The sequence below is a fragment of the Phyllostomus hastatus genome, unplaced genomic scaffold (assembly GCF_019186645.2).
Source record: "Phyllostomus hastatus isolate PE091 unplaced genomic scaffold, TTU_PhHast_1.1 phas_scaffold_11, whole genome shotgun sequence".
Taxonomy (NCBI): domain Eukaryota; kingdom Metazoa; phylum Chordata; class Mammalia; order Chiroptera; family Phyllostomidae; genus Phyllostomus; species Phyllostomus hastatus.
The window spans coordinates 402,439-427,949 of record NW_025334005.1 but is presented as its reverse complement, the minus strand read 5'-3'; the positions used below and the strand labels follow the sequence as shown (position 1 = coordinate 427,949).

General features: G+C 67.0%; 1 protein-coding gene across 2 annotated transcripts in view; it reads right to left on the bottom strand.

Annotated features, from left to right (window-relative positions):
• SHANK2 (SH3 and multiple ankyrin repeat domains 2) overlaps positions 1–25,511 on the bottom strand; it is a 297,330-nt gene that overhangs the window by 124,816 nt on the left and 147,003 nt on the right. For both annotated transcript variants that reach the window (XM_045854859.1, XM_045854860.1), the window contains one exon: positions 10,508–10,583. In XM_045854859.1, the coding sequence (XP_045710815.1) occupies positions 10,508–10,583 (76 nt within the window). The remainder of the gene's footprint in view (positions 1–10,507; positions 10,584–25,511) is intronic.

The following is a 25,511-nucleotide window of genomic DNA, read 5'->3' as shown; positions in this document are numbered from 1 at the left end:
CCCCCTGGGGGAGCGGGGGAGGGGCTTGGAGCATGCTAGGGCTCCGGTCACTCAGTTCCCTGTCTGCTCCTTCCTTCCGGTTTCAGCAGCGGTCCCAGCCCCGTGCCCTAACAGGGTGACCCGGGGTGGGGGCAGGAGGCGGGGGGCCCACTGCCCCGAGGAGAAGAGCCGTTCTTCCTTGGCCCGTCAGCCCCGGCTCTTGGACAGAGACCTCCCTCGCTGCCTGCACCCGTGGCTGTGGGGTGAGGGCACTAAGGGCTGAGCACCACCGGGGTTTATAAGACGGGACCTGGGTGGGCTTCCGCAGCAACGGCGGGGCGGGGGGCGGGGCATGTCCAGGGCACGACAGGCCTCTGCCAGCTGAGAGGGGGACAGGCCTCAGCAAGCCTGGGGACGGCGAGCTAGCCCACACCTGTTGCAGGTGAGCGGTGACACTGCACCCGACCCAGCGGCTGTGGGAGCTGCTGTGATGGGAAAACACCCCAGGGGCACTGCCAGGTGTGTGCGGCGCTGGCGACATTCTCGTCACCACAGCCAAAGACACTGAGCTGCCCGCTGGGGGGAGGAGGCTGGCTGGGACCCTGGGCCCACACCCTAAGTGGGTGTGAGAAGGAGGAGGTCTCTCCCTGGGTGCTACTGGGGCCACGGCAGGTGCCTGGCACTTCTTCCTTCCAGGAGGGAATGGCGGCAGCAGCCCACCCACCTGTCATCCATTGCCCATCCATCCATCATTGTCCCCCCATCCATCATCCGTCCATCATCCATCCACCATCCATCCACCATCCATCCATGTACCCATCATCCATCCATCCACCATCCATCCATCCACCCACCCATCCATCATCCATCCACTCATCCGTCCATCATCCATCATCCATCCATCCATCCACCTACCTACCCACTCATCCATCTCCATCCATCCATCCATCCATCCGTCTGTCATCCATCCACCCATCCATCATCCAACCATCCACCCATCCATCATCCATCTATCATCCACCCATCCATCCACTTATCCATCCATCCACCCATCCACCCATCCATCTCCATCCATCCACCCACCCATCCATCCTCATCCAACCACTTCCCGTCGCCCTGCCCCGTTCTCTGAGGACGGACCACTCGCCAGGCCCTCTGCCAGACGTGGGAGAAGAAGACACATGTCAGCATCATCCATCCGGGGTCCGACAGACACAGGAGGCGCCGCGGCGGGAAAGGCAGAGGCAGAGCGCCCTCCCAGCCGCCCCCCGGCCCAGGTGACAGAGTCCGAGGTCTGCCCGCTCCTCCCTTGGGACCCAAGTCAGACGCCAGGGACCCTCCTGCTTCCGTGGGGGAGGGCCCGGCCTCTGTCCGGGGGAACGGAGCAGCACAAGCATCTCTGAGAGCCCACGGGGTGCCAGACACGGCCTTGGGGACACTTTCAGAACGGGCCTCGTCATCCTCTCCTTGGCTTGGCGCCCCCACCAGCAGCGGGAGCCCGAACCCTGAATTTCAGAGCCTATTGTTCCGGAGCCTGTTCCCACCCAGGGGCCCACCGGCCGGTGGTCACGGCGGCTTCAGGCAGAACGCACAGAATCCAATAACCAGGAGAGGACGTGGGGATGACGTGGCCGTTGTGTAGATGAGGAAACTGAGGCCCAGGCAGGCAGGCAGGGGGTGTCAGAGCCGGGACTCAGACTCGTCAGCCTGGACGCTGTCCCCGTGCTTTGGTGAATACACCAAGTCACGTGTTTGAGGGCTGGCCCGGTCGAACCCTGAGCCAGGCCTCCGGGGCTGGGGAAGGTGGGCGGAGGGTGGGCATTGGCCCAGCTGAAGGCCTCTCTCCCCGCTCTGCATTTAGTGACCGCCTGCTGGCTGCTTGACATTGACCGTGGGAGGAAAACTCGGCCACACTGTGGACCCTGGCCAAGGCCACCAGCCAGGGCGGAGATGAGACAGACAGAGGGGACAGAGGCCAGTCAGTGTGGGGGGGGGTGCAGAGCCAGAGGCTGCTGTGGCACCTGTGACCACGGAGCACACGGGAGAGGACCGGTGACACCTTCCTCTGCAGTCTGAGGGGCTCGCAGTCCTGCCCGCGGGATGGGCGAGGGGACACCGGCTCCGGCCCGCACCCGCGTCCGCTGAGGGCCCAGTGGGCCCCACAGGGCCCAGCCTGGAGGGGTGCCCAGATCCCAGCCTCCCCAGCTCTCCTCCACGGCTTCTCGGCGTCCGCACCCGCACACCCACTCGCCACCTGGGAATGTATAAATGCGGTCCGAGGGGCGGTGAGCCAGGGGCCTCCCTGCGGCGAGGGGCTGAGCTCCCAGCCCCCACGCCGGGGCCAGCGGGCCCGGAAGAAAGGGGCTGGGGTGTCCTGCCTGGCTGCCCCCCTGCCCCCAGGGGCTGTCTCCAGGGCCAGCGTCCTGGGCCTCGGAGAGCTTCAGCTTCTCTGCGCCTCCTTCTCTGGGTGCCTCCCAAGCCACACTCGGCAGCTCTGGTAAAGGGCCCCTCCCCCAACTGGGAAGGCGCCCCACCCCCACACAGAGCAGCTTCTGAAGTATCCAGCTGTGGCGGGGGGCGGCGGGGGGGTCTCGAGGAAAGTTCTGCTGTTTTAGAGTCTCTGAGCCAACCCTCAGCCAGAAGAACCACCCCCCCTCGCTGTGGTCTGGGGACACCCAGAAGGTGCCAGCTCCAGAGGCAAGCCCCTCCCACAAGGAGCGTGCTGCTGGACGGACGGAGGGATGAACGGATGGACGGATGGATGGCACCAGCTGTGGCGAGGCCAGAGCTCACTTACTGTCCAATCAGCGGATAGGAGGAAAGGCGCCCGTGCCTGGCCCAGCCACACCCCCTGGCCTCCGGCGGCGGGGCTTGGAACCAGCGTCCCCACTCAGGACACACGCTGGGTGCCGGCCTGTGCCCACAACCGGAGCGTTCCCATCCACGGCTTAGACTCCGGCCTGTGTCCCGGCAGAGCAGGGGCAGGAAACGACTCCCTTCTCGGGCACGCAGTGAAGGGACCCTCAGGGCGAGAGGCCAACACTGGCGGGAACCCCCCACGGGCGTGGGCGAGCCCGGGGACGGGCCCAGTGAGAGGGGACCGGGGCCCAGCGGCACGTGAGGAGCAGGGGGACGTTTCGGTGCCCCGCTGGAGAACTGGAATACGCCTCCATCAGGGGGCGCCAGGGGGGAAACAAAGGCCGGCGGAAACTCCAGGAAAAACAAGACTCCCTGGGAAAACCACGGCCCTGACGCCGGGCTCAAATGAGGCATGTGCTCGCACCCACGGAGGGAAGAGGGGTCATCGCTGCGACACGAGGAGCCCTTTCTCCGCACGGGGACGCAGCCCAGCCAGGCCCTGGGGGGGGGGGGCGCTGACATCACCATCACTGATGCCGCAGAAATGCCGGGCTTCCCGCTGGCCTTCCCCTTCTCCGTCCCGCTCACGGACGGAACCTGGAAGTCTCCTCGGATACGGACGCGGATGCACCGGAGGGTCAAGGGCTACGGTCTAACACGCACCGAACTAAAGAGGCGTTTGGGAGGGTCTCTAGCAGGTTGGCGGCGACGACCCTGCACAGCCGGGGGCGGGAAGGCCCCTCTCGGGCAGCAGGGAATCAACGGTGCTGCCCACTGCCCTCGAGGAAAGGGGGGGGGCTGACCGTAGAGTTGGGGCAGTTGGAGCAGAAACAGGGGTAGCGGGGAAGGGGCGGGGCAGGAGGAGAGATGGGGCTCCTTTCCACTCCTCGCCCCGTCTGCGGTTTGGATACATGAGTTGGTTACTCATCTTACTACAGGCGTGTGGTCCCTGGATTGGGTGTGTGCAGGGGGCAGAAACGTGATGTGGGGGTGGCCGAGGAGGGGGTCCCCTGGGCGGCCAGATCCTGGGGGGACGGGCAATACGCACAAGACCCGGGAAGCGGAAAGAGGGTGGGGACGAGGCTCCCCATCGTGGCCCAGTCAGGGGCGAGGAGGGCAGGTGGCGGGGACACCAGGTCTCCCACTTGGGCACCGGGCGTGCTGTCCATCACGATGGAGGCTGCGGAGAAGGGCCACAGGGAGGGGGGCCGGGGGGGCCGCAGGAGGCGGACCGGGGCACGCCCCCTGGGGTGCGGCCCGCCCAGATGGAGACCCGGTGCCCAGCCGTGACACACGCCCAGGGCCGCAGTTGGGGAGCCGGCGGGGAGGCCTGGGGCAGCAGACACCTTTCTCTGCCCCTGCCCAGAGGTCCACCTCGCTCTGTTTGGGGCTCAAAAAATATCACAGAAGCAATGCAGACTTGTCAAGATTAAGAACACAGGTATGCGTGGAACGAAGAGTGGAATTACGACCCCCCCACCCCCCCGCAAAGAAGCCGCCCCGGGGCTTTGGCGTTGACCCCTGGACCCTGCCGTCGATGCGGAGAGAGGAGGCAGGGGTGCGTGTCCTGAACCCGCCTGGTGAATGGACGCAGAGAGGGCGCCCCCGTTCCCAAGTCGGAGGAACGAGGAACGCAGGCCGGGGAGGACGGGGCGCGATCGTGTTTCCTGCCATTCAGTGCCTGCTGCCCACACGCCGCGGCGGGCTCCTGAGACACAAAGCCGGGGCTCCGAGGGGAAGCAGCCGCCCACGCGCGCGCTCACAATCCAGCGCCCGCGGGTTTGCGGAGCACGTGCCCCGGGGGGCTGCGGGCGCCCGGCCCACGCTTTCTCATTCATTGCTCCATGGACGCCGCTGGGGGGGGGGGCGTGGGAGGCGCGACCTCCAAACGGAACCGGAGGGCAGGGGCCGAAGCACTGGGAGGGCCCGCGGGTGGCCCCGGGGACACCCAGCGACGCGGCTGGGAGGTTAGGTCAAATCCTTACAACGCCGTACGGTCGAGGGGTTTAAAAGGCTTCGGGGGGCATGCATGTGGGTCTGAGCAGTCGGGGGGTCCGGCTCTGGAAAGACCCCCAGGAAAGCACCCCCCCCCCAGCTTCTCTTGGGGAGAGAGACTCGGGGGCTGCAAGGGGAGGAGGCTGCTTCTTGGGTTCCCTGCTGGCCGCGCGCCCTGAAGTGCAGAACCACGTGTGAATGTCTCCAACCACCGGTTTAAAACGCACAAAAAACGGACCACGTGCTGGAAACCCACGAAAATCAGCAGCAACGCGTAGGGAGCATCCAGCTGGCGCCCAGGTACCCCGGGCCCTCCCTCGGGTCCAGTCTCTAAGAGAACGCCCCCCCCACCCCAGCCCCACCCCGAGGGAGGGGTAACGAAGCCTCGCCACCTCCCCCGACCCTTCCCCCCACTGCGGGTTGATGAAGTCGGTTCTGCGCCAAGAGGAGACGCTGCCCGGGAGGCTGGGATGGTGGAGGGAGGGGGGCGGGTACCCAGAGAAACTCCGAACAGCAGGGGTTGGTGTGACCCCACTCACTTCCGGGCGCCTGAGCTGAGGACCCTCCTTGCTGGCTCTCCCTCCCCCTTGTGTCCAGGGCTCTCCCTGCGCCTGGAGCCCACCTGCCTGCCATGCCCACCTCTCCTCCGGCCGCACCGCCATCGCCCCTGGCCGCCCCCAGGACAGGATGCAGCGACGGTCTGTCTCATAATGAGTGTCCACGTGTCCATCCGTCTGTTTTCCTCTGGCAAGGGGCGTCCAATAACGTCACTCTCCTGCTCCAAGCCGCCCATCCCCCGCACCCCAAGTGTGAGAAAGGCACGTGGACACCTCGCACGGAGCACAAGGTCTTCCTCGCGACGGTCTTCCCGCTCTCGCTGCCCTGCACCGGGTCCCCGGTTCCCCTCCATGCCTCTGCACTGGCTGGACCTCCTGCCCCCCCACGGACGAGCCCCAGCTGCAGAGACCTGCCCTGGTGCTTGGTGTAACGCTGGCCCGCCCCCTGCCCCTGCCCCCGCCCGCCCGAGGACCGCAGCTCAGCCCCAAGGACTTGCCGAGTAGCACCGACCGCAGCGGGGACCCTCTGGGTTGTTTACTGGTTAACCTCGTCGTTACTGTCACTAAATCGACTCTAATCTGCAGGAAGTCGGAGCCTGCGCTTGTCTGGTGTCCCTCCCCGTCCTCAGCGCCCTGGGCAGTCAGGCTGTGACGGATTTTGGTTACACAGGTGGATGGATAGGCGGGTGCAGTAACAGGTGGTTAGGGGAGTGGGCGGCCGGGTGGGCAGTGGGTGGGTGAGCGAACGGATGGCTGGGAGCAGGGGTGGGTGGGCGGATGGTGGGTGTGGATGGCTACATGGGTGGGTGGGTGGGTGGGCACGTGGAGGGCTGTGTGGACAGATAAATGGGTATAGGGGCAGATAGATGGGTGAATAAATGGGTGCATGGATGGATGGATGATTGGGTAGACTGCTGGCTAGTAGGGCTGGTTGGTTGGCTGGCTGGACACAAGCTGAATGATTGGATGGATGGATGGATGGATGGGTGGATGGATGGGTGGATGGATGATGCATGGATGGGTGGATGGATGGATGGATGGATGGGTGGGTGGGTGGGTGGATGGATGGCTGGAGGGGTGGGTGGGTGAATGGGTGGATGGATAGATGGGTGGGTGGATGGGTGGATGGGTGGGTGGGTGGATGGGTGGATGGATAGACGGGTGGATGGGTGGATGGATAGATGGGTGGATGGATGGATGGATGGGTGGGTGGGTGGATGGGTGGATGGATAGATGGGTGGATGGGTGGATGGATGGGTGGGTGGGTGGGTGGATGGGTGGATGGATAGATGGGTGGGTGGATGGATGGGTGGGTGGGTGGATGGATGGGTGGATGGATGGATGGATGGGTGGATAGATGGATGGATGGGTGGATGGGTGGGTGGATGATGGGTGGGTGGATGGGTGGATGGATGATGCATGGATGGATGGATGGAGATGGGTGGATGGATAAATGGGTGGGTGAGTGGATGGGTGGATGGATGGGTGGATGGATGGAGATGGGTGGACAGGTGGGTGGCTGGAGGGGTGGTGGGTGGATATGTACAGAAGAAGGGGTGGACGGTGGGCACGTGGGTAGGTAGATGTGTGGACGGGAGGGTGGGTCAGTGAACGAGAGGGGCAGGTAGATGGATGCGGTCTGCTCAGTGCAGGGAGGGGCTCCAGGTCGTCCCCGCCTGTCCCAGGAGACTCCCGGAGGCCCCACACTAAGGAGGCAGGGTCCCGACTTCGGGGCGGCGGGAACCTGAGCCCCGACTCCTGTGTCAGGAGGTGTTTGAAGAATGAAACACCTGTAAGGTTCTGCGCAGAGACGGCCCCCTGTTCTCTGCTGCCTGACCCATGGTTCCAGACCCTTCTACCCCGGGCATGCTGGGTGGGGGAGGGGTGTTCAGAGGGGGGAAGGGACCGGAGCAGATGGACACCCCCCGCAATGCCCGGCTGCGTCCTGGCCACTCAGCTCTTCAGCTCCGAGTCCCTGAGCGAAGTTTTTGGACAGAAAGAGGGTGGGAGGGGGAGGGACCCCCTGTCTCAGAAACAGTCTCCGTGGAGCCCAGCTCCCCACTGCCGTTTCCTCAACGACATCTGCACCTCAGTGGGGTGGCCGCGGCCCCCAGCAGCAGCCCGCCCAGGTGCAACCCCACCGCCTACCCCGGCTGCTGCCTATGTGGGATAATTGTCCCCGGGGGGCTGGCGCGACACCCCGACCTCTGCTCCGCGAGTCCTGAGTCGGCCGACGACCTGCCGCCGGGCAGCACACCGCACAGTGGCCTCTTGCTGCTCGGTCACAGCCACTGGCGGCCAGCCTCTCCCTCTGGTCCCCGAGCAACAGCCACACGTGCCCGGCACCTGGGCTACTGCAGCACGTGGGGTCCGCTGGCCACCTCGCTGCCCGCCCTCGAGCACCTCCGCTAAGTTCACGGTCAGTCTGGGCAGCCAGAGCCGCCAGGGAGCAGGGAGGTCCTCTCGGCCAGCCTTCCACGGCTTTCTGGAGAGAGGCCGCCCGCCTGCCCATGTGCCTCCCTGCGGTGGCTGGGGGCTCACCCCCCCTTGGGCGGCTCTGCTCTGTCCCTGCACGGCTTCCGCCTCCCGAGCGTCCCTGTCGGCCGAGTGGCCGGCCGTGTCCTCCCCCGCCCTGGTCCTGCTGTCCTGCACGGCCCCGCCTGGCCCCACGGTCCTGTCTCGTCCCAGCACCGTCGAGTCCGGCCCTCCGGCCCCGTCTGTGGGGGAGCCGCCTGAACATGGAGCCACCCCCCTACACCCCTCGTGCCCGTGTGTGCATCCCGGGTGGCCAGCCTGCTGTCCTCCGCTCTCTCGTGTGGGGGGGTGACACGGCTCTGCCTAAGCTGCAGCCTGCGGGCGAGCTGCTGCCCGGGCCCTTCTGGCTTTCAGAGGCCCCTTTTGCCTGAAGCCCCGCTCCCAGTCTGGGCAGCCCTCGAGGTAACCATGGCAACAGCACCCAAGCACTCCCCGAGTCTCAGGCACCCTCCCTGCTAGAACGGATGCTGGGCATGACCGTGACCATGTGCCCAGGGTCCGCGCTGGCCAGCAGCCTCCTGCTGCAGCAGAAGCAAGTCAGCTGACCCAGAGGAAGGCTCTTCAGGGCGGGGGGGGAAGGGGCGGAGGCAGCCCCGGCCCCCTGGGAGCCACCAGGCTCTGACCCCCTCAGAGCCTGGGGGGCTGTGCCGCAGGCGGGGCCGCACACCACAGCCCGTCCCTTCAAGGTCGACGCGTGGGCAACCTGGGCGACGTCCCAGAAGTCCGCAAAGTGCCTGGGACGGCCCGCAGGCCCTCCGCTGGCCGTGGCGCACCTGCTCTCACACACCCCGTTCGTGAGAGACGGGGGCGGGGCCGGCGGCACCCAGACCAGGTGTGCCCAGCACGTCCACTCCCAGGCGCATGCCCCGAAGTGAGCCGGCGTTCCAACGCACACTTGTACACGGATGTCTGCCGCAGCGGCACCCCAGCAGCCCCCGTGCCCACGGAGGGCGATAAACAGACAGAAGCGCCCATCCACGCAGCGGACGGTCACTCCGCCTGGACGAGGGAGGCTGTGCCGACCCCCCCCGCCCACTGCACGTGGACGGGCCTCGGGGACACGGTGCTGCGTGAACAAGCCAGACACGGAAGGACAGACCCTGCGCGACGCCACTCGTCCAAGGTCCCTGGAGGAGTCAGAGCCCCAGGCGCGGAGAGTAGGGCCGCGGGTGCCCGGGGCTGGGGGAGGGGCGGGCGCCCGTTCCGGAAGACGGTGGCGGCGTACTCAGTGCCACTGCGCTGGGCACGTACAACAAACGGCACGTTTCATGTCACCCATGCTTTGCCACAAGAAAACATTAGAAACAAAAGGAGCGAAGCCCTCATACCTGCCACAGCACGGACGAGCCCTAAGAATGTTACTCTGAGCAGGACTCCGTCTGTGGGGACAGTCCAGAGGGCAGACTGGGGGCCGCCGGGGCTGGGGGAGGGCGGGCAGGGACCGCCGACGGGTGTGGGGTCTCTGTTGGGGACGGTGAAACCAGGGGAACAGGCAGAGGCTACGGCACTCAGTGCGGCTGAACCGTGCACTTGGAGACGGTAACTTCAGGTCACGTGAACTCCGACTCAGTAACACAAACCAAACCAGATCCGACGCCGAGGCAGCACCCAGCGGAGGGTGTCCGGACCCTTCTCCAGCCTCGACACGCTCTGGGGAAGACGGGGTTGGTGGGATGCTCGGACGGGGACCCCCCTGCCCCAGGACCCGTCCAGCAGGGCGGGGAGCAGAGCCCGCCTGTCCCTCCCTTCCCCGCACAGGCCGCCACCCACTGAGAACCCGCTGTCTGTCTGGTCTTGTCCACGCCCATCCGGCGCCCAAGGTAGGCGCCCTGGTGTTTGGGAGTGAAACGAGGGAACGGAGAAACTTTGTGCGTGGGGACGATGAGAGCCGGAGAAGCTCAAGTGGCCGCGGGAACGCTGGCCAGGAACACTGCCTGCTTCCCAGCGGCTCCTGGGGCCACTGCCCCGGAACAGGGCACCATCCCTGCCGGTGGGACACACGCCTGCCTCCCCAGCCCCAGCCTCACGGGTTCTCTGCCGGAACCAGCCGGAACTCGACCCCTCCCAGTGCTCAAAGGCTCCGCCTGCCGGTGTCCTGCCCGGCAAGGGGATGAGTCACCCTCGTTCGCACAAAACCATCCACTCAGCGGCGGGGATGACCACGGAAAATGCAGACGAGGTGGAAACCCAGAGCTGTGGCGCCTCAACATTCCCGGGGGGGGCCACAGTGCCTGCCTGGTGCCACCCGAGTTCCTGTGGCCAAGGGCCGCCCTCCGGGACACCCGTACTGCTCCCTGAAAACACAGCCAGGCCTTCTCCCCCTGGAAACACGGCCCTCGGGCTGCCCCAAGGGGTGCTCCCACCGGACCCCGACACAGACCCACAGACACCGCCCCTCGGGCAGGTCCTCTGGGGAACACGGTAGCCTCCCTCACCCCGGCCGACGGTGAGGGGGATTCGGTGGACACACAGGGGGAACCAGCAAGGGGCCCCAGCGCGCCACGCAAGATGGCCCAGGGCCTCGGCAACACCCACGCCCCTTTCACCGCAGGGGGCCTGGCCGAGAAGGAGGTGCATCCTACCTGGAGGCATCGAAGCTGTCGTAGGAGCCCACGGTGTAGTGCCGGAAGAGCTTCTTGCTGCGGTCCGCCCGGGTTTCTGCGCAGAGAGGGAGGAGAAGCATCACTTAGAGAAGCCAGGGTCCCCGCACGCCGGCCCCCGCGAGGCTGGCCGGGCTGCATGTGGCTCGGACCTAGGCCGTGGGAGACCCACTCTCCGGGGGACAGATCCGGGAGGACGGCGAGAGGCCTCGTTCTGGGGTCCACCTTTGCAGAATTCGGGGAATGCCTATGAACCCTGAGGCTGAGGGGGTTCGGGAGCGCTGGTCCCAAACGGAGGCAGAGCCCTGGGGTCGGCAGCTCGGGGGATGCAGGAGGAAGTGGCCTGCAAAGACGATGGGACCACCCAAGTTCCAGCTGGACGGCGCGGCAGCCGCCCGCAGGCGTGCGGGAGCCGCCAGGGCAGGGCCGTCCTCCACGGACGCCGCCGAGCCCGGCCGCGGATCCGGGCGCCTGCGGATGAAGGCCTTCGGGAAGAAAAATGTTCATTGTTATTTTCCTGATCATGGTTGCTTTCTCCTAAAAAAAAAAAAAACAAAAAACACAACAGCCACCACCAAACAACCATGATTAACGTTGCTAATTAAGTTCTCTGCTTGCTTCCCTGATTCAGCAGATTTAGATGTAAATTTCCCGGGAAGTGATATGAGCGATGTAATTAGACCTAACGGATAGCTCAGCGCTGCCGGGAACAAACCCCAGACGACACCCGGCGGCGGCGGCGGCGGCGGAGCAGGGTTTACTGTGCAGCTACTTCCCTCCTGAGCAGAGCCTCCCAGACAACGTCCTCCCGAGCCCTGGGAAAAATGCAGACAAGGGAGAGGATTGGCCTCGGGGAAAACGGCCTGAAGTCTCCCTGACACTCCCGCACCCGCTCTGCGGCTCAAACCCTTGGCCCCACCTTCCAGGGGGAACGGCCCTGTGGCTGCTTGTATGCCCAGAAGCAGCGAGTTCAGCAAAAAACACATGTTCCCTTTCTAAGCAGAGTGGAGTTGCCTGGGAGGGTTGGGAGGAACAGAGGTTCCATCCAGGACTACATTTCCCAGCACCCCTTGCACTCAAGCATGGCCATGTGACTGTTTCCCACCAATGGAATGTGAGCACATTTCCTGGGAGGGGGCGGGGGTCCCTTCCAAGCTTGGCTTTGATGGAGGCCACTGTGCCCACCCTACCCTGCGTTTCTGCTTCTCCCTGTGCAATGCTGGGGGCCCCCAGCCCCAGAGGATGGAGCCCCTGAAGTTAGTGGGGGTTAAACTCCTGAGGCACGACGTTACCTGCACCAGAGGGATTCACTCGTCATGGCACTAACACCGCCCCAAAGACTCCGGGGCTGGGGCCCCTGAGACCCGGCTCCCACCTGCCCCTCCACCCTCTTCCGCCGCTCGCTCCTGAGGACAGTGCCATTGGGGCGCCGCTGTCGTCGCCGACACCGAGTGTTCACAGTGCCTGCGCCGGGCCCTGGTCTAAGCACCCCCACCCCTCGCCAACATGCACCCGCCGGGCCCTCAGGCCCCCGGGGGAGGGTGCACCTGCCCGTCTGCAGGCCGGCTGCGTCCAGCCGGGGGATGGGCCCCTCTGATACCTGCCCCCCTTCAGGCAGCACCCCCAGACCCTGCTCAGGACCTCGGGTGTCCGTCCACCCTGAGGCCTTGGCGTCTTTGCGGGGCATCGCAGCCTCATCTGCACTGACATCTACTGAGTCCTTCCCCTGGGCCACCACGCCTGGCCGTCTGGGCTCCTCCGGCTCCACGGCGGAGGTGGGCCGACTGAGCGAGTCTGTGGGTGGTGACGGTGAGGACCGCCCAGGCCACCTCACACCTGCTCAGTGGCAGGGCCAGGAGGAGCATCCGGGCCAGTGGCGACCCCCCTTCCCCCTGTCCCGGCTTAGAACTGCCTAACCACACTGCCGGACCCAGGGGGCAGACGGGTCTGAGTCCCCCTGCCCCCTACGGGGCTCCAGGCTGGGGACTGGCCTGGTTTCTCTCTGTCGGCCCTGCCGTCTAACTCCTGCAGGACACCCGCCGCACACGCTTGCTGGCCTCATCTAAACGACCTGTTGTGCAGTCAGCTCACCGGTGCGCACCGCACACCGTTGGCATGGGCTGTGGGCACCGGGCCCTCACCCGGCCAGCTCGGGGACCAGCCCAAGGTCACGCCCTGCCCCGTGCTTGGCACCCGCACCGAGCGAGCCCAGATGTGCCGTGTCCTCCTCCTCCGGCCGCACCCCGGAAGCTGCGTCCTGCAGGTGTGCTGACCTGCAGTCGTCGCTGACCGAGCCTGCCTGGCAGCCCGGCCACATGCCCCACGTGTGGGCACAGGAGGGCAGTCAGAGGGGACGGGGCAGATGCCCCCGGGGCTCAGAACCCCTGGGGCCGGGATGAGGATGGAACCAGGGACCGCTGACCTCCACCAGGGGCCCCGGCGGTCACCCACCTGCGAGGAGGGAGCACATGGGCCGGGCCGGGCCCACCCTGGGGCACCCGTGTGGGGCCACACACGTGCCAGGCCCTGGAAGAGTACATGGGATTGGGAACTCTTTGCGGCGTTAAGCAGAATACCTCGCGAAGCCACTGAAGGGCCCTGGGAACTGGCTGTTCAGGGTTATTATTACTCTTAACTGCTTTTGTTGCTGAAGCCCCATGTGGCAGCTCTGCGCCGGTTGTCTAGGGAACTGCTGGTGCTGAGAGCTGATTGGTGCAGGTCCTGGCCGGGGTCAGAGGCTCCCGGTTCCGGGAGTAGAGAGAGTGGGCAGGGAACGTGCGTGTGTACAAACGCCCGTTTACCAGGCAAAACAATGTTTCCGGAAGGGGGCCGCTTCTAGGCTCCGCCACTTAGCCAGCGGTTCTCAGATGGTGGGATGAGACCGATGAAATTTCGCACAGCGGAGGGGAGGGGCGGGTGCCGGCCAGCACGGGGCTCACCGAGTTTGCAACCTGCCCCGGTGGGCACGTAACACAAGGAACTCCCCTCCGCGACCACCGCTCTGCGTAAGAGGAAGGGGACCCTTGGCAGGGGTATTGTCTCCGGTTATTCTGTGAACAACTCCCACTGCACAGGCCCTCCTTGTCCTCTGGCTGCCAGACACAGCCGCACTTCTGCTCTGGGACAGGGCCTCAGGGACAGGGAGGGGGTCCTGAGAGATGCCCCCGCCATCCCTGCCATCATCGCCATCACACCCCAGACCCTCATCATCATCACCATCACCACCATCATCACCACCACAGCCCAGACCCTCATCATCATCACCATCACCACCATCATCACCTTCACACCCCAGACCCTCATCATCATCACCATCACCGCCATCACCACCACCATCATCAACCTCAGAGGTCACGTGGCCCACAGGGCACTGTGGCCTCTGACCCTGGACTGTGAGCTTCCACAGCCTGGACCGACAGCAGCCGACAGCTGTGTGTTCTGGAACGTTCACCAGGGGTCTCGAGTGTTCCACCTGCTTTACCTACAGGAGCTCGGTGCTGTGACCGTCCCCGGATTACAGGGGCGGCTCGTTCGGAGGGGTCGAGTGAGTGGTCTGCCTTGGCCCAGCGGGAAGGGGCGGAGCCAGGACCTAGAACGCCACCGCCTAGGTCAGCTTCCACACTAGCATCGGGGAGGAGGCACCCTCACGGGCAGCATGCCCGGAGCCAGGTGGCCTGCACACCCTCCCTGTCGTGCGGCCTGGCTGTCGCCTGGCCCACCGGTGCGGTGTGTGTCTCATGCCACACCCAGGCTTGGCCCCTGCAGGCTCTCTGAGACCTGCGGTCTCCGACAGGGAGGTGGGGCTGCCGGCTGCCTGGGCTGAGCCCTTGGCAAGGCCCCGGTGCAAGCGTGGGTCGCAAACAGGAAGCCGTGGACTGGGCAGAGGGGAGGCCGGGGCCAGGCCAGCACGCGTGGGTCAGTGACAGCAAGGGACACCGGGCCCCTCACCTGCTGTTGCGGCAACCCCCCAGGCCCCTTCCCCCGCCGCATAACTGGGCAGGGGGTGGGGCCGGGGTCTCCGCCACAGGAGGCTGTGTGCTGCAGCCGCTCCGCCCAGCCCACCGGCCCGGCAGTGACAGTGCGAGAGGAGCAGCCCCACCGTGCACCTCTGGGCCTGTCCTGCCCTGGCCCAGCGGGATGGAGAAGGCCACAGTGCCACTGTGACAAGTCTCCCAGAATGCCTCAGTCCTGCAGGACAGTGGGTAAGGGAGGTTTGCCTTCAAGCCCCTCAGTTCCAGGGCAAAGTCAAGGGCAGACATGGGGGGCTGCTGCCCATCTCCACATCGGGCCAAGAATAGGGGTTCTGTTCTTTGAGGTCACCCATGGCACAGACCTGGAAAACTGGGGCCTCGGGGACCTGTGGTGACAAGGGACACGGGGCGCACAGCCCTCATTCTGGGGCTGCGGACCCACGTATTGGGTGTGCCCAGGAGAGCCGGGCAGCCAGCCGGGTCTCTTACACACCCAGTGGGTCCCGACTCGGACCCTGGGACACAGCAAACACTCCAACGTCCCCGCAGACAACTTCAGGGCTCATGCCTGACTCCACCGTCCACCCTGCACGGCCACTTTCTGTCCTCCAGGTGCATCAGAGTGACCAGCGGGACACACTCTTCCCAGGCCCTGTGGAGGAGACATCCCCGGTCTCCTGGGGCTGTGCCGCCCTGTCCTTTGAGGCACCAGCCCTTCCCCTCCCCGCCCCTACCTTCGGGCCTCGGCCACAATAGTTGTCATGGGAGCCCGGTCGGCCACCCCTCAGAAGCTGGGCACAGGGCCCAGGCTGGACAAGGAGGCCCCGGCCCTGTTCTGGGACTCCAGCTCCTGAGGCCACAGCAGGGGTGGGGCGGAGGGGGGCCAGGCTGCCTGGCCGTGAGGCACAGGAGGACAGCAGGGAAGCTGGGGGAAGGGCGGGGAGGGGGGGTGGGGAGGGACCCGGTGCCCGCCAGCCCCGTGACACGGTCAGAGTCCAGCACCCAGCCAGTTCAACTCTTCAGTCCTACGACCAGACTCGTTTCTGTTTTGGGTTAAGATGACGCAGCTTCTGTGGTTTACAGCTGAGAGAGCTCCGGGCAACACGGCAAGGCAGTCGCCCCTCTGTGACGCTGCACCCGGTGGCCAGGAAACAGCCGCCGAGGTGCAGCCCACTCAGTGATAGTGCGCCGTGTCCGCCCTGTGGGGACGGGCCTGCTCCCCTCACCACGTGGGGCGGGCACGCACGAGCCGGGGCCCGCCCCCGCACGCACAGCAGCTGTGGCCGGGGCCACGCCAGGCAGCTTCGAGCGGAGGGACCCACGGCTCACGCAGCGCCGGCTGCCCTTCTCTGGGGACGGAGATCTCTGGGTCTCTGTCCTCAGAGGGTCTCTGGGGTCTCTGAGGGGGCACGAGGTCCAGGGACCGGGCTGTGGGCGGCTGGTGGCCGTCACCCCCGCCACAGAGGGAGCCAGCCCACAGGCCTGTGGCCGGTGGGTCCCTGACCTTAGTTTCGGACGCTGAGTTAGAGACGTGGCGATTTGCCACTTTCTGGACGATGGAACATTTAATCCCCAAGGAAGACACCCATGCCCCCTGGACACCCCCCCCTTTCCTGTCTTTGCCCTGGGGCACGGCGACCAGATGCCTGGTGGCTGCTCTCTCGGTGCGGGTCCCCTGGCGAGCTCCTGGGACCCAGGCCGGACGGGGGCTCCACCTGCAGCCATCGAGACGGGGCCGTGCCCGCCTCCGTGGACGGGCGCCGGCCGTGCCCGGCCTTCTCGGTCCCGTGCGTGGGCTGGCGCGTCCCCCGTCTTTGCAAGCCCGGCCGAGCCGGTGTCTGTCCTCTGCAGCCCCGAGTCCCGCCGAGCACAGACAGGAAGACCGGACAGTGTCAAGGCCAACGCTGCGTTTGGCCCCCTGTCGGGGAGAAACCCACCACAGACAGCAGAGACGTGGCCACGAAACGTGGCCAGCGCAGCCCGAGGCCCGGCAGCACACACCTCCTGGGGTTTCAGGGCGCGAGGCCGCTCTGCTCACGATGGAGGAGGAGGCCATCGGCCAAGGGCGGGGGGGAGCTAGTTACCTGCCCGTTTCCTTAACGTGCAGACGCTTCTTGAAGGCAAGAACCAAGTTGTTTGCAAACAGGCCCCCTCCTGGGCCAGGGCCTGGGCCAGGGCCTGGCTCCGTGCTTCCTATAGCAGGCGCCCCACGTGCCCGGAGGCCAGCAGTCACCATCACTCTAGTCTGAGCGAGCATCAGCTGGTGCCTGGGCTGTGGCAGTAGCCCCCTCCCATGTCCTGCCTCCACACCGGCCCACCCCTTAGCGGTCCACTGTGCGGGGCCACCAGAAGGAGCTTCACACAGTGTGAGAATCAGGTGACGCCACCTTGCTGGGTAACCTGTCCCAACAGCGTCCCGGTGGAAAGGGAGTCGCGTCCCAGTGCCCTCCAATGACACCGGCCTGACATTAGGGGGCCCTGCCCGCTCCTCGCCCCGACTCCAACTGCTCCGCCCTCCGCGAGGGCACCGCTCCCTCCACTTTGGCCTCCTCTTTGTTCCTTGACCATGACCAGCTTGTCTGCAGCTGGGGCCTTTGCACTTGCTAGACTCTCTCTAGAACATTCTTTCTCCAGCTCGAATTCTACTGCACGGCTCCATCCAGCTTCCGCCACACAGAATGGGGCGCAGGCGGAGCTCGAGAACTGTGGGAGAGCGGAGCGGAGGGGTGAGGCCGCACACCCCTGGACCTGCCCCTGGACCTGCCCCTGGACCCTACGCTCCGGTCCACCGCGGGCAATTTCAACTCCTCAGGTTCCGGGAGGACGAAGCACAGAAGCCGGTTGTCCTTTCCTCCTGGGGACTGCCCGAGGCCAGGAAGCGGCCCCGCCTACAAACGGAGACGCTCAGTGCCAGTCCCACCCTGGGGGCGACACAGTGACCTCCTCCCTGCGCCGCTCCCGGCTCTCGCCTCCTCAACCACAGCGCGGAGCGAGGCCCCGACGTCACCGCCGACAACCCGGCTGGGCACGGCGCCCCGACCTGCGCCTCCCCAGGCCTGGAGCACAGCCCCCGGCGAGCCCCTCCCCCGGCTGCCCACCCACCGGCCCTGAGCCAGGAAGGGGCTGGTGTCGGAGCTGGGAGCCGCGGCCCCTTTCACGCTGCACGGAGAACGGCGCCGAGGGACACGCTTCCACAGAGCTCTGCTCGCCTGCCCCTCGAGGACTCAGTTCAATCCCACCGCAAGGAAGGGGAGGGAGAGCGGGGGGAAAGACAGGAAGGAAGACAGAGAGACACACAGAGACGGGGTGAGGGGCGGGGGGAGTGGAGTCCCCGGACAGCCCTCCGTCACCCTCAGCCCCTCTCCCTCCCTTGCCCTCTCTCGACCTTCGTTCTTGGCTCCTAACCCCAAAGAGGCGACAGTCACGGGAGTGGACACGGGCAGGCTGGGGAGCCCCCGGCCCTCACCACAGCGGTGGTTGGGTCAAGATGCCCACACAGCTCCGCGAGGCGGTGATCTTCCCGCCACGGCACGGGGCTGAGGGCCCCCCGCTGTGCGACGTGGACAGGCTGCCCAGCTGCACCCCCCACCCGCCGGGCCTGGCGTCCAGCCGCGCCCTCCGCACGGGCTCTGAGATCTCCGGCGGGTTTTACACCAGACGCCGCTCGGGCCGCACCCCGGGGCTGGCGAGCCAAACGCAGGATGGGAGCCGCAGGGAGGAAAGCATCACCGACGGGATGGAGACAGAAATAACTTTTCTTTTTTAAAACCAGACGTGCGGACGGGATCCTTGCGCAGGGGAGGGACACACAGCACGCGGGGAGAGGCTGGCAGGGGGGCGGCGCCGAGCCAGGCGGGCCGGACACCGGTTTGTGCGGCTGGGTCGGCACAGCCGTGGTGGGGACAGGACCAGGACGGGGTGGGGGCAGTGGTGGGCGCGGCTCGAGAGTCACAGCGGAGCTTGGGCCACCGTCCTCTGCCGCCGGGGCGCGGACCCACGGCCAGGAGGTCAAGGTCAGAGACACCCCCTCGGAGGAAGTCACGGAGTAGCACAGAACTTATCACTGCGGCTGGGGTCCCTCGTTTGTATGCTACGTATGGGTTATCGGGCAGCATCTGGGTGCCGGGGGTCGGCGCACAGCCGGAGGGCAGTGGAGAACCGGGATCCTGCTCTCCAGTGGCCCAGACGGGGTTCGCACGGTGCCGACCCCCCGGTAGAGGCGTCTTAGGCTTTCGCGGCTGCTGTAACGGGTTACCCCGACCCAGTGGCCTCCAACGACAGAAACGCCCCGGTATCACCGCCCAGCTCTGTCGTAGAACACTCACCCGGGGCTCACGGGGCCGCAGTCGTGGTGAGGGCGGGCTGGGGTCCCCCAGGCTCCACGGAGAACCGTCCCTGGCCGTCTCTGGCTTCCAGAGGGGCCCGCGCTCCTCAGTTCCGGGCCCCATCGCTGGTCTGCAGATCCGGCCCCGGCTGGTTGAGCGCTCAAGTCCCGTCACCGATTCTGAACTCCGGCGCCCTCGTCCACGCGAGTGCCGGTGGGACGCCACCGGACCCTCCCGGATGACCCCGGACAAGTCCCTGTCTCAGAGCCAGCTCCTGAGTGGCTCCGACCCCGTCCGTGGCCTCACTGGCCTCTGCTGTGCATCCAAGCACACTCGCAGGCCCAGGGACGGGGGGCGGGGTTCCTCCACCACACCACACCCACCCCTGTGGGCTGACACGGCGGGGCGACACTCGCTCGGAAAGTTCCTCAAACCCGTGCTGGCTAAGGAGTCCGGGACCCGGCATTCAGGGCGGAGACCACCTCCTGAGAGGGAAGCGGTCTTCTAGGAAATGCACGTCCGGCTCGCAGGTGTGGCTCCAAGCTCAGTTCAAGCTCAGGGTCTGCCAGACTCAGCCCCTCTGACACGCTGTGCCCTCTGAGCACCGGGGGACACGGCCCTCGTCTCAGCGTGAGGGGCTCGCTCTGAGCGTGGCAGCCCCGTGCGTGACGCAGCGAGCCCCCTGCCCCTGCACAAAGGACCGTCCTTCACCCGGACGTCTGCAGGGGCTTGCACCCTGGGGCCCCACTCTCTTCCCCCCGAGGTCGCTGCAGCCGCCTCGATGGCAGCCCGCGGCCCCTACAGACGCCCGAGTCACTGGTTTCTGTTTGGTCCCAGCTCCCTCCTCCCCAGGGTGTGTCACCTGCCCCGGTCTTCCCTCCTGCCCACCGCCGGAAAAACCAGCGTGGTGCCACACAGCTGGGTGAGGACCCAGCGGCAAAGGGCCAGTGGGCACAGGTGCATGTTGGCCAGCCGGCGCCGGCCCTGCAGCACCCAAACACTCTGGCCCCACTCAACAGCCAAGTTCACAGACTCGGACACCACAGGCTGCTTTTCGGGCCTCGGTCAACGGAAGTCGCTCAGGCGGCCGGCGGGGCCCCCGGCAGGTGGCCGCCCCAGGAAGCTGCCGGCTGTGTTGTACGAGGACAGAACACACCTGAAGGGTGAGCGGCTGCTCTGTGCCCCCGAGTTTGCGGGAGCTGCCTCTGAGGCCGTCCTCTCACAGAGCGGCCCTTCTCGCGGGGCCCGGGCAGCGGGTGTGGGCGCCGCCAGACGAGGCACCAGGTCCGAGTACTCAGCCACAGGAGGGGTGAGCGCCCACCGGGGAGCCGAGGGTGCCGCGTGCCAGGGCTGTGGGCGGCAGCCCCGGCCAGGAAGCTCGGCACGTGGTCGGAAAGTGGGGGGGACCCGGAGGGAGACAGCGGACGGCGTCCCTCCCGAGGTAGGGCTGGCGGGAGAGGAGGGGGCGAGGCGGGCGACCCCGGGGGTGGGCGGGTTGCCGCCACCATCACGCCGGGGTCCCCATGTATCGGTCTCCCATCACCAGCATCATAGGTGACACTTAGCTGGTCCTCAGCACCCACCGAGTGCTACTCTAAGTGCGAAACACACGGTGTGACAGCTGTGATGCTCCCAGCAACCTCACGTGACCAGCAGCGTCACCCTCCCCCGTGCAGGGGAGGGGCCAGAGCCGCGAGGTGGAGTAGCAGCTGGGATTCCAGCCCACGGGGGCCAGCTCCGGCGCTGGCGGTCCTAACCACTGCCCGGCACCGCCTCTCCCACCGCCGTGTGCTGGCGCCCTCTTCCTGCCGACGCGCTGGGTGGTGCTGGCTCGCTCGACAGCTACCTCGGGGCACCCGCTCCTTCCTCTCCCACGGGGGGAGACACCAGGTGCCCGGCCTCCCTCCGGGGGTGGCCATGTGACTCGGTCGCAGCCACTGACGTGGGAGCTGGCCTCTGCTGGGCGGCGCCTCCCCCTGCACACCGGGCCCCCTGGACCACGTCCCCTTTCCCGTGTGGCATGTGGCGCTGGCCCAGCAGCCGCAAAGCCGCCTCGGGGGGGCTGAGGACGTGGGGCAGGGAGAGAGGCAGGGGCCCCACCTGCAAAGCCACGTCTCATCGGGTTCAGTCGCCAACGGCCCCACGAGACGGGCACCGTCATAGCCCCCACGTCAGAGGAGGAGACGGAGGGCGGAGGGTTCAGACGCCGTGCCCGAGTCAAGCGTGCCGAGTGCCGGAACTGGGTTCTTGGCTGTTCTCGTCACACCTCTGCTGTGGCCGCCCGGTGGGCCCGCGGGGTGCGTCTGCCCCACCCGGGAGGACGCGGGGCGCCCGTGCGGCAGCCCAGAGCCGCCCGCTCCCGGGTGGCAGGACAGCCAAAGCACAGCTCCGCAACTCAAGGTCACCCTGGACTTGAGTGCACCCAGCACGTGGCGCTTGTGAGTGGGCACGCTTTAGGGGAGCAGTTCCCTGCAAATAACGCTCTCACAGCGCCGCATGTGAGGTCCCCAGGGGACGCGGGACAAGCCTGGGGTCCCAGGCTCCCCGGTCGGAAACCTCCATCTGAGACGAGCAGGGACTTGCCCGAGGTCACGCGGCGGGGGCCCGCTGCCCGGCACCCCACTCCTAACAGCCGCCTGCCCCGTCCCTCAGCCATGCAAGGCCGCCCCGGGCACCGGAGGCGCGTGGTGGGTGGCCCGCAGCCCGGCCGCCCTCACCCCCTCCCTGACATGCCGCTCTCGGCCGGCGGGGGCCCGGCGGGGAGTCTGCGGCGGCGGGGGCTCATTAGCTCCGGTCCTGGCCCCGTTTCCCAGTCCCCACCCTCCCAAACTGGGCCAGGGAATAAAGCCGCTGGCTGTCAATGAGTCGGCTCCTACTCTACAGTAATTAGAATGCTTTAAAAAAAAACCAGCCCAGCGGCTCGGTGGAGCCTTTCTGCCGATCCGCGGTGCCAGGCTGGCAGCTGGAGTAAGAATCGGCGAGTGTGCAGCCCGTGCCTGCGGCACACGTGGCCGCCGAGCTGGCAGGGGCGTCCACGCCGGGACGGTCCCGCTTCCCGGAACTGTCTCTCCTCCTCCCGTGCCACCTCTGAGCAGGGACACTCGGCGGCCGGGGCTGCCGGGGAAGCCGACACACAAGGATCTCGAAAAGACCTCCCTGACCCCGGCCCCAGCACCGGGACCCACGCCTCTGCCTCCCCAGCCGGTCGCCTCCAGCCCCTTCCTGCCCCGCCCACACCCACGGCCCAACCCCGGGGGACGCCGGGTCCCGGCCCACGTCCCCGCCGGCCGGGCTCCCTGGCCAGAGCGCCTCACACGAAGCCGACGGCAATCAGAGCCCGGGGTGGCGGCGCGGCGGCCCCCAGCACCTCTCCTCTGTCTTTAGGGAGCCCCCGCCCGGCAGGCAGGCATCCCCACCCCCCCCAGACCGGCCCCCCAAGTGAGGAGCGGTGCCCAAGGGCACGCCACCCGGAGAGGCAGAGCTGGATCTCTGCCCGGGAATGAATCGAGGGCGGGAGCACTCCTTTTAGTGTTTGAGGATCTTTTTCGGGACGCTGGCAGCTGCGGCTTGGGAAATAGGACACACGAGGAGAGAGAGGGGACTTGTTGAGCTCAAGGACGCCGCCCCGATCGCTGGGGGGGGGGGCGGCGGCGAGCGGGCGTCTCGGGAGTCCAGCCTCCCTCTCGTCTGGGGCTGACACCGAGGCGCGGGATCGGGGGTGCCTCCTGCGAGGGCCAGGGTGGGCTGGGGGCGGGGGGCAGCTCCGGCAGATCCCGGGGGCACTAACAGATCCCGTAAGAACCTACATGGCAATGACCTTGCTTACGATGGCGGCTGACCGCCCAGGACACCCACTCCCTGTCACCCAGCCCTGCTCTGCACCTGCGGGAGGGCAGGCTCCGGCCCCCCAGAAAGGTGCCACACGTCACTGACAGGCACCAGGGGTGGCAGGTGGGCGAGGACCAGTGGGGAGAAACCAGGTCACCTGAGTCTCTACAATTCACAGCCCAGTTTCTCTCGGCGCACCGCCCAGCGACACCTGGGAGGGCTCTCCTCTGCTCGGGTCGCCGGCCCCGAGCCCCCAGCCCCAGCCATGCCGCCGGCGCCTCCTGCTCTGTCTGAGCCCCGGGGAGAGGCCGGCCACGTCCCACCACAGACGGTGGATAAAGCACCTGAAAACACACGTGGTGCTTCCCCGGCTCCACTGCTGCGATGCCCGGGGGCGCACGGCCCCTCAGATGTAAAAGAGCTCTGAGCCGGAGACCAGACCGGCCATGCTTCCTTTGCAGGAGGGTGGTGGGCCGGACCGGGTAGGGAACAGCCTGCCCTGCTCCAGCTTGGGAGACTGTCCGGTTTGCCAGGCAGGACAGACCGGAGAAGGCACATCCTCAAGTCACAGCAACTCAGAACGCACGGGCCCCCCACCCCGGCCCACCCCACCCCCCGTCGGCCCCTTCGAGGGCAACAGCAGTGCTTACTAGGAACAGATGCTCGAGGTGGTCTTAGAGACCCACCGGCCGCTCAAAGGGGACTCTCCACGCTACAGAGAGGCCCCCGGGGCCCCAGGGGAACTGAGACGCCGGGCCCGGCAGGCAGACGACAGCCTTCCACGCTGGGGCACGCAGCCAGCGCTGCAGCGGCTCCCGAGCGCACCGGGGGGCACTGGGCGATTGCCTACCCGGCCAGCCGCCGCCTCGCCCTGCACCGACAGCACCGCCGGTGCCCCGCGCCGCCGCCAGTCCCCGCGCGCTCCTACGAACAAAGGCTCAGCCCGCCCGCCCGCCCGCCCGCCCGCCCGCCGCAGGTGCAGGCTCGGGAGGGGGCCGCGTACCTCCGAAATGAACTTTCTTCTTGAACCGCGACTGCTCAGCCATCGTCTGCAGCCTGGGCGTGACCATCTCAGTCGGGCTGAGCCCGCCGCGCGTCCAGGTCCATGCGGAGGCCGTGGCCGGGCGAACGCCTCATCTAGTATTGTCTGTCTGCCGGTGCAGGCGCAACAAAGTTGCAGCCCTCCGGGGCCGGCCGGGATCGCAGAGGCCAAGGGGGAGGGGGAGGAGCAGGCGAGGAAGACCAGGTGGTTCCGGAGGGCCGTCCACGGGCAGCTCCCAGAGGCGACTTGTGGAGACCGCACGCCGGGATCGGCGGAAAATTCGGGGTTTCGACTCAAGTTGTAAGCTCCAGATTGGAGCCCGTATCCTTCCCACTGTACCAGGGACCGTTTTTTTTTCTTTCCTAGCGCCGTTTCCATGGCGATGCATCAGTCACTAGTCTAAATAAGTACGGGTGAAGGACGCCTGAAAAACCAGCGCAATTATGCACTCGCGGGGAGTGGAGAATGATTCAACCCGGCTGCGAGCACGGGCCCCAGGCAGCGCTGGGGGGCTGCGGGCACCCTCGTCCCGTCCCGCGAGGGGCTTTCTCGTCGGGGGACCCTCGGTGCTCCTCGGTCGAGGCCGATTCAGAGCCCCGCGCCGTGGCCCGGACAGCCAAGTCCATTCCGGCCGCCCCGCCCCGCCCCGCCCCGCCCCCCGAGCCAGCACCACAGGAAGGGGCTGCGCCTCAAGCCCACCAGTCCTGGACGCAGGTGCCTTCTGCCGGGCCGTGTGTCCCTGGCAGAGGGCCAGGAGGCTTGGGACTTCAGGGGGCACGGAGGGATGTGGTGGGAAAGCCAGGGCCCCTCCGTCCCCTCGGTGGGACGCCGGCAACGGGCGTCTGCAGCCGGAGTGGGGCCAGGGCTCGGTCTGGGGCGGGGGGGCCGAGCCGGCCTCCTTCCAAACAGGGTCCTCGCTCCTCTGCTTTCGAAGCGCCCCCCCACACACTCAGTCCCCACCGCAGAAGAAACCTACTGGCAGGGCAGGGGCTCTCCCCCCTTTTTGCCCTTCTCCTCACTTTCCTAAGTGGCTGCCGTGAGCTCGGCCTGTGGCCTCAGACCAGACCCCTCGCCCCTCGGGGCTTGTGGCTGGAGCCGGGGCAGGAAGCTGGAGGTGCTCCGTGAGTGCTGCCCGCACCCCGGGTCCCTTCCGTCAGACGGGGCAGCGGTGAATCGCCGGAGAAGTGGGATGGGAGGCGGGTGCCCGGCGCGCGGTGCCCTCAGAAGGAGGAGGAAGCCCCGTTGTCCCCACGGTTGCTGCCTGTGAGCTCGAGCTTCCTCCGGGGCTCCAGCAATGTCAGCCCGGGGGGGACGGGCGTGGCTCGGGCTGTAACTCGGCCTTCCGTCCCTGTTGACCCGCCCACCTCGGCACAAATGCCCCGTGAAGGTCTGAAGATGAGAAAACTGGGCCCAGAGACGTTCAACGACTCACCCAGGGCCACACAGCCAAGTAAACGTGAACCCAGGCCCGTCTGCCGGCCGCCTCCAACCCCGGGGCCGCAGGCATGGCACTCGGCGGGTGCCCTCGGGGGTCTCCGGTGGGCATCCTGGCAGATCCCGGACCGTCCCCGATCCTGCCCGCCAGCACAGCAGCGGCGGGGGCAGGCCCTGGGGCCTCAGTGGGTTCCTAAGTCTCAGAGCCCCTTCCTCCCGCCTGCGGCCTGGCCAACCCCTGAGCAAGTCAGGGGTCACCAAAACAGCCGGGCCTGGCACGCCAGAGGCCCGGGGGCCACTGCCACGGCTCTGGGGAGAGGTTTCCGTGGGAGGCAGAGCAGAGAGACAGGAGGCAAAAATAGCGCACGGCACAGCGCCCCAGCTGC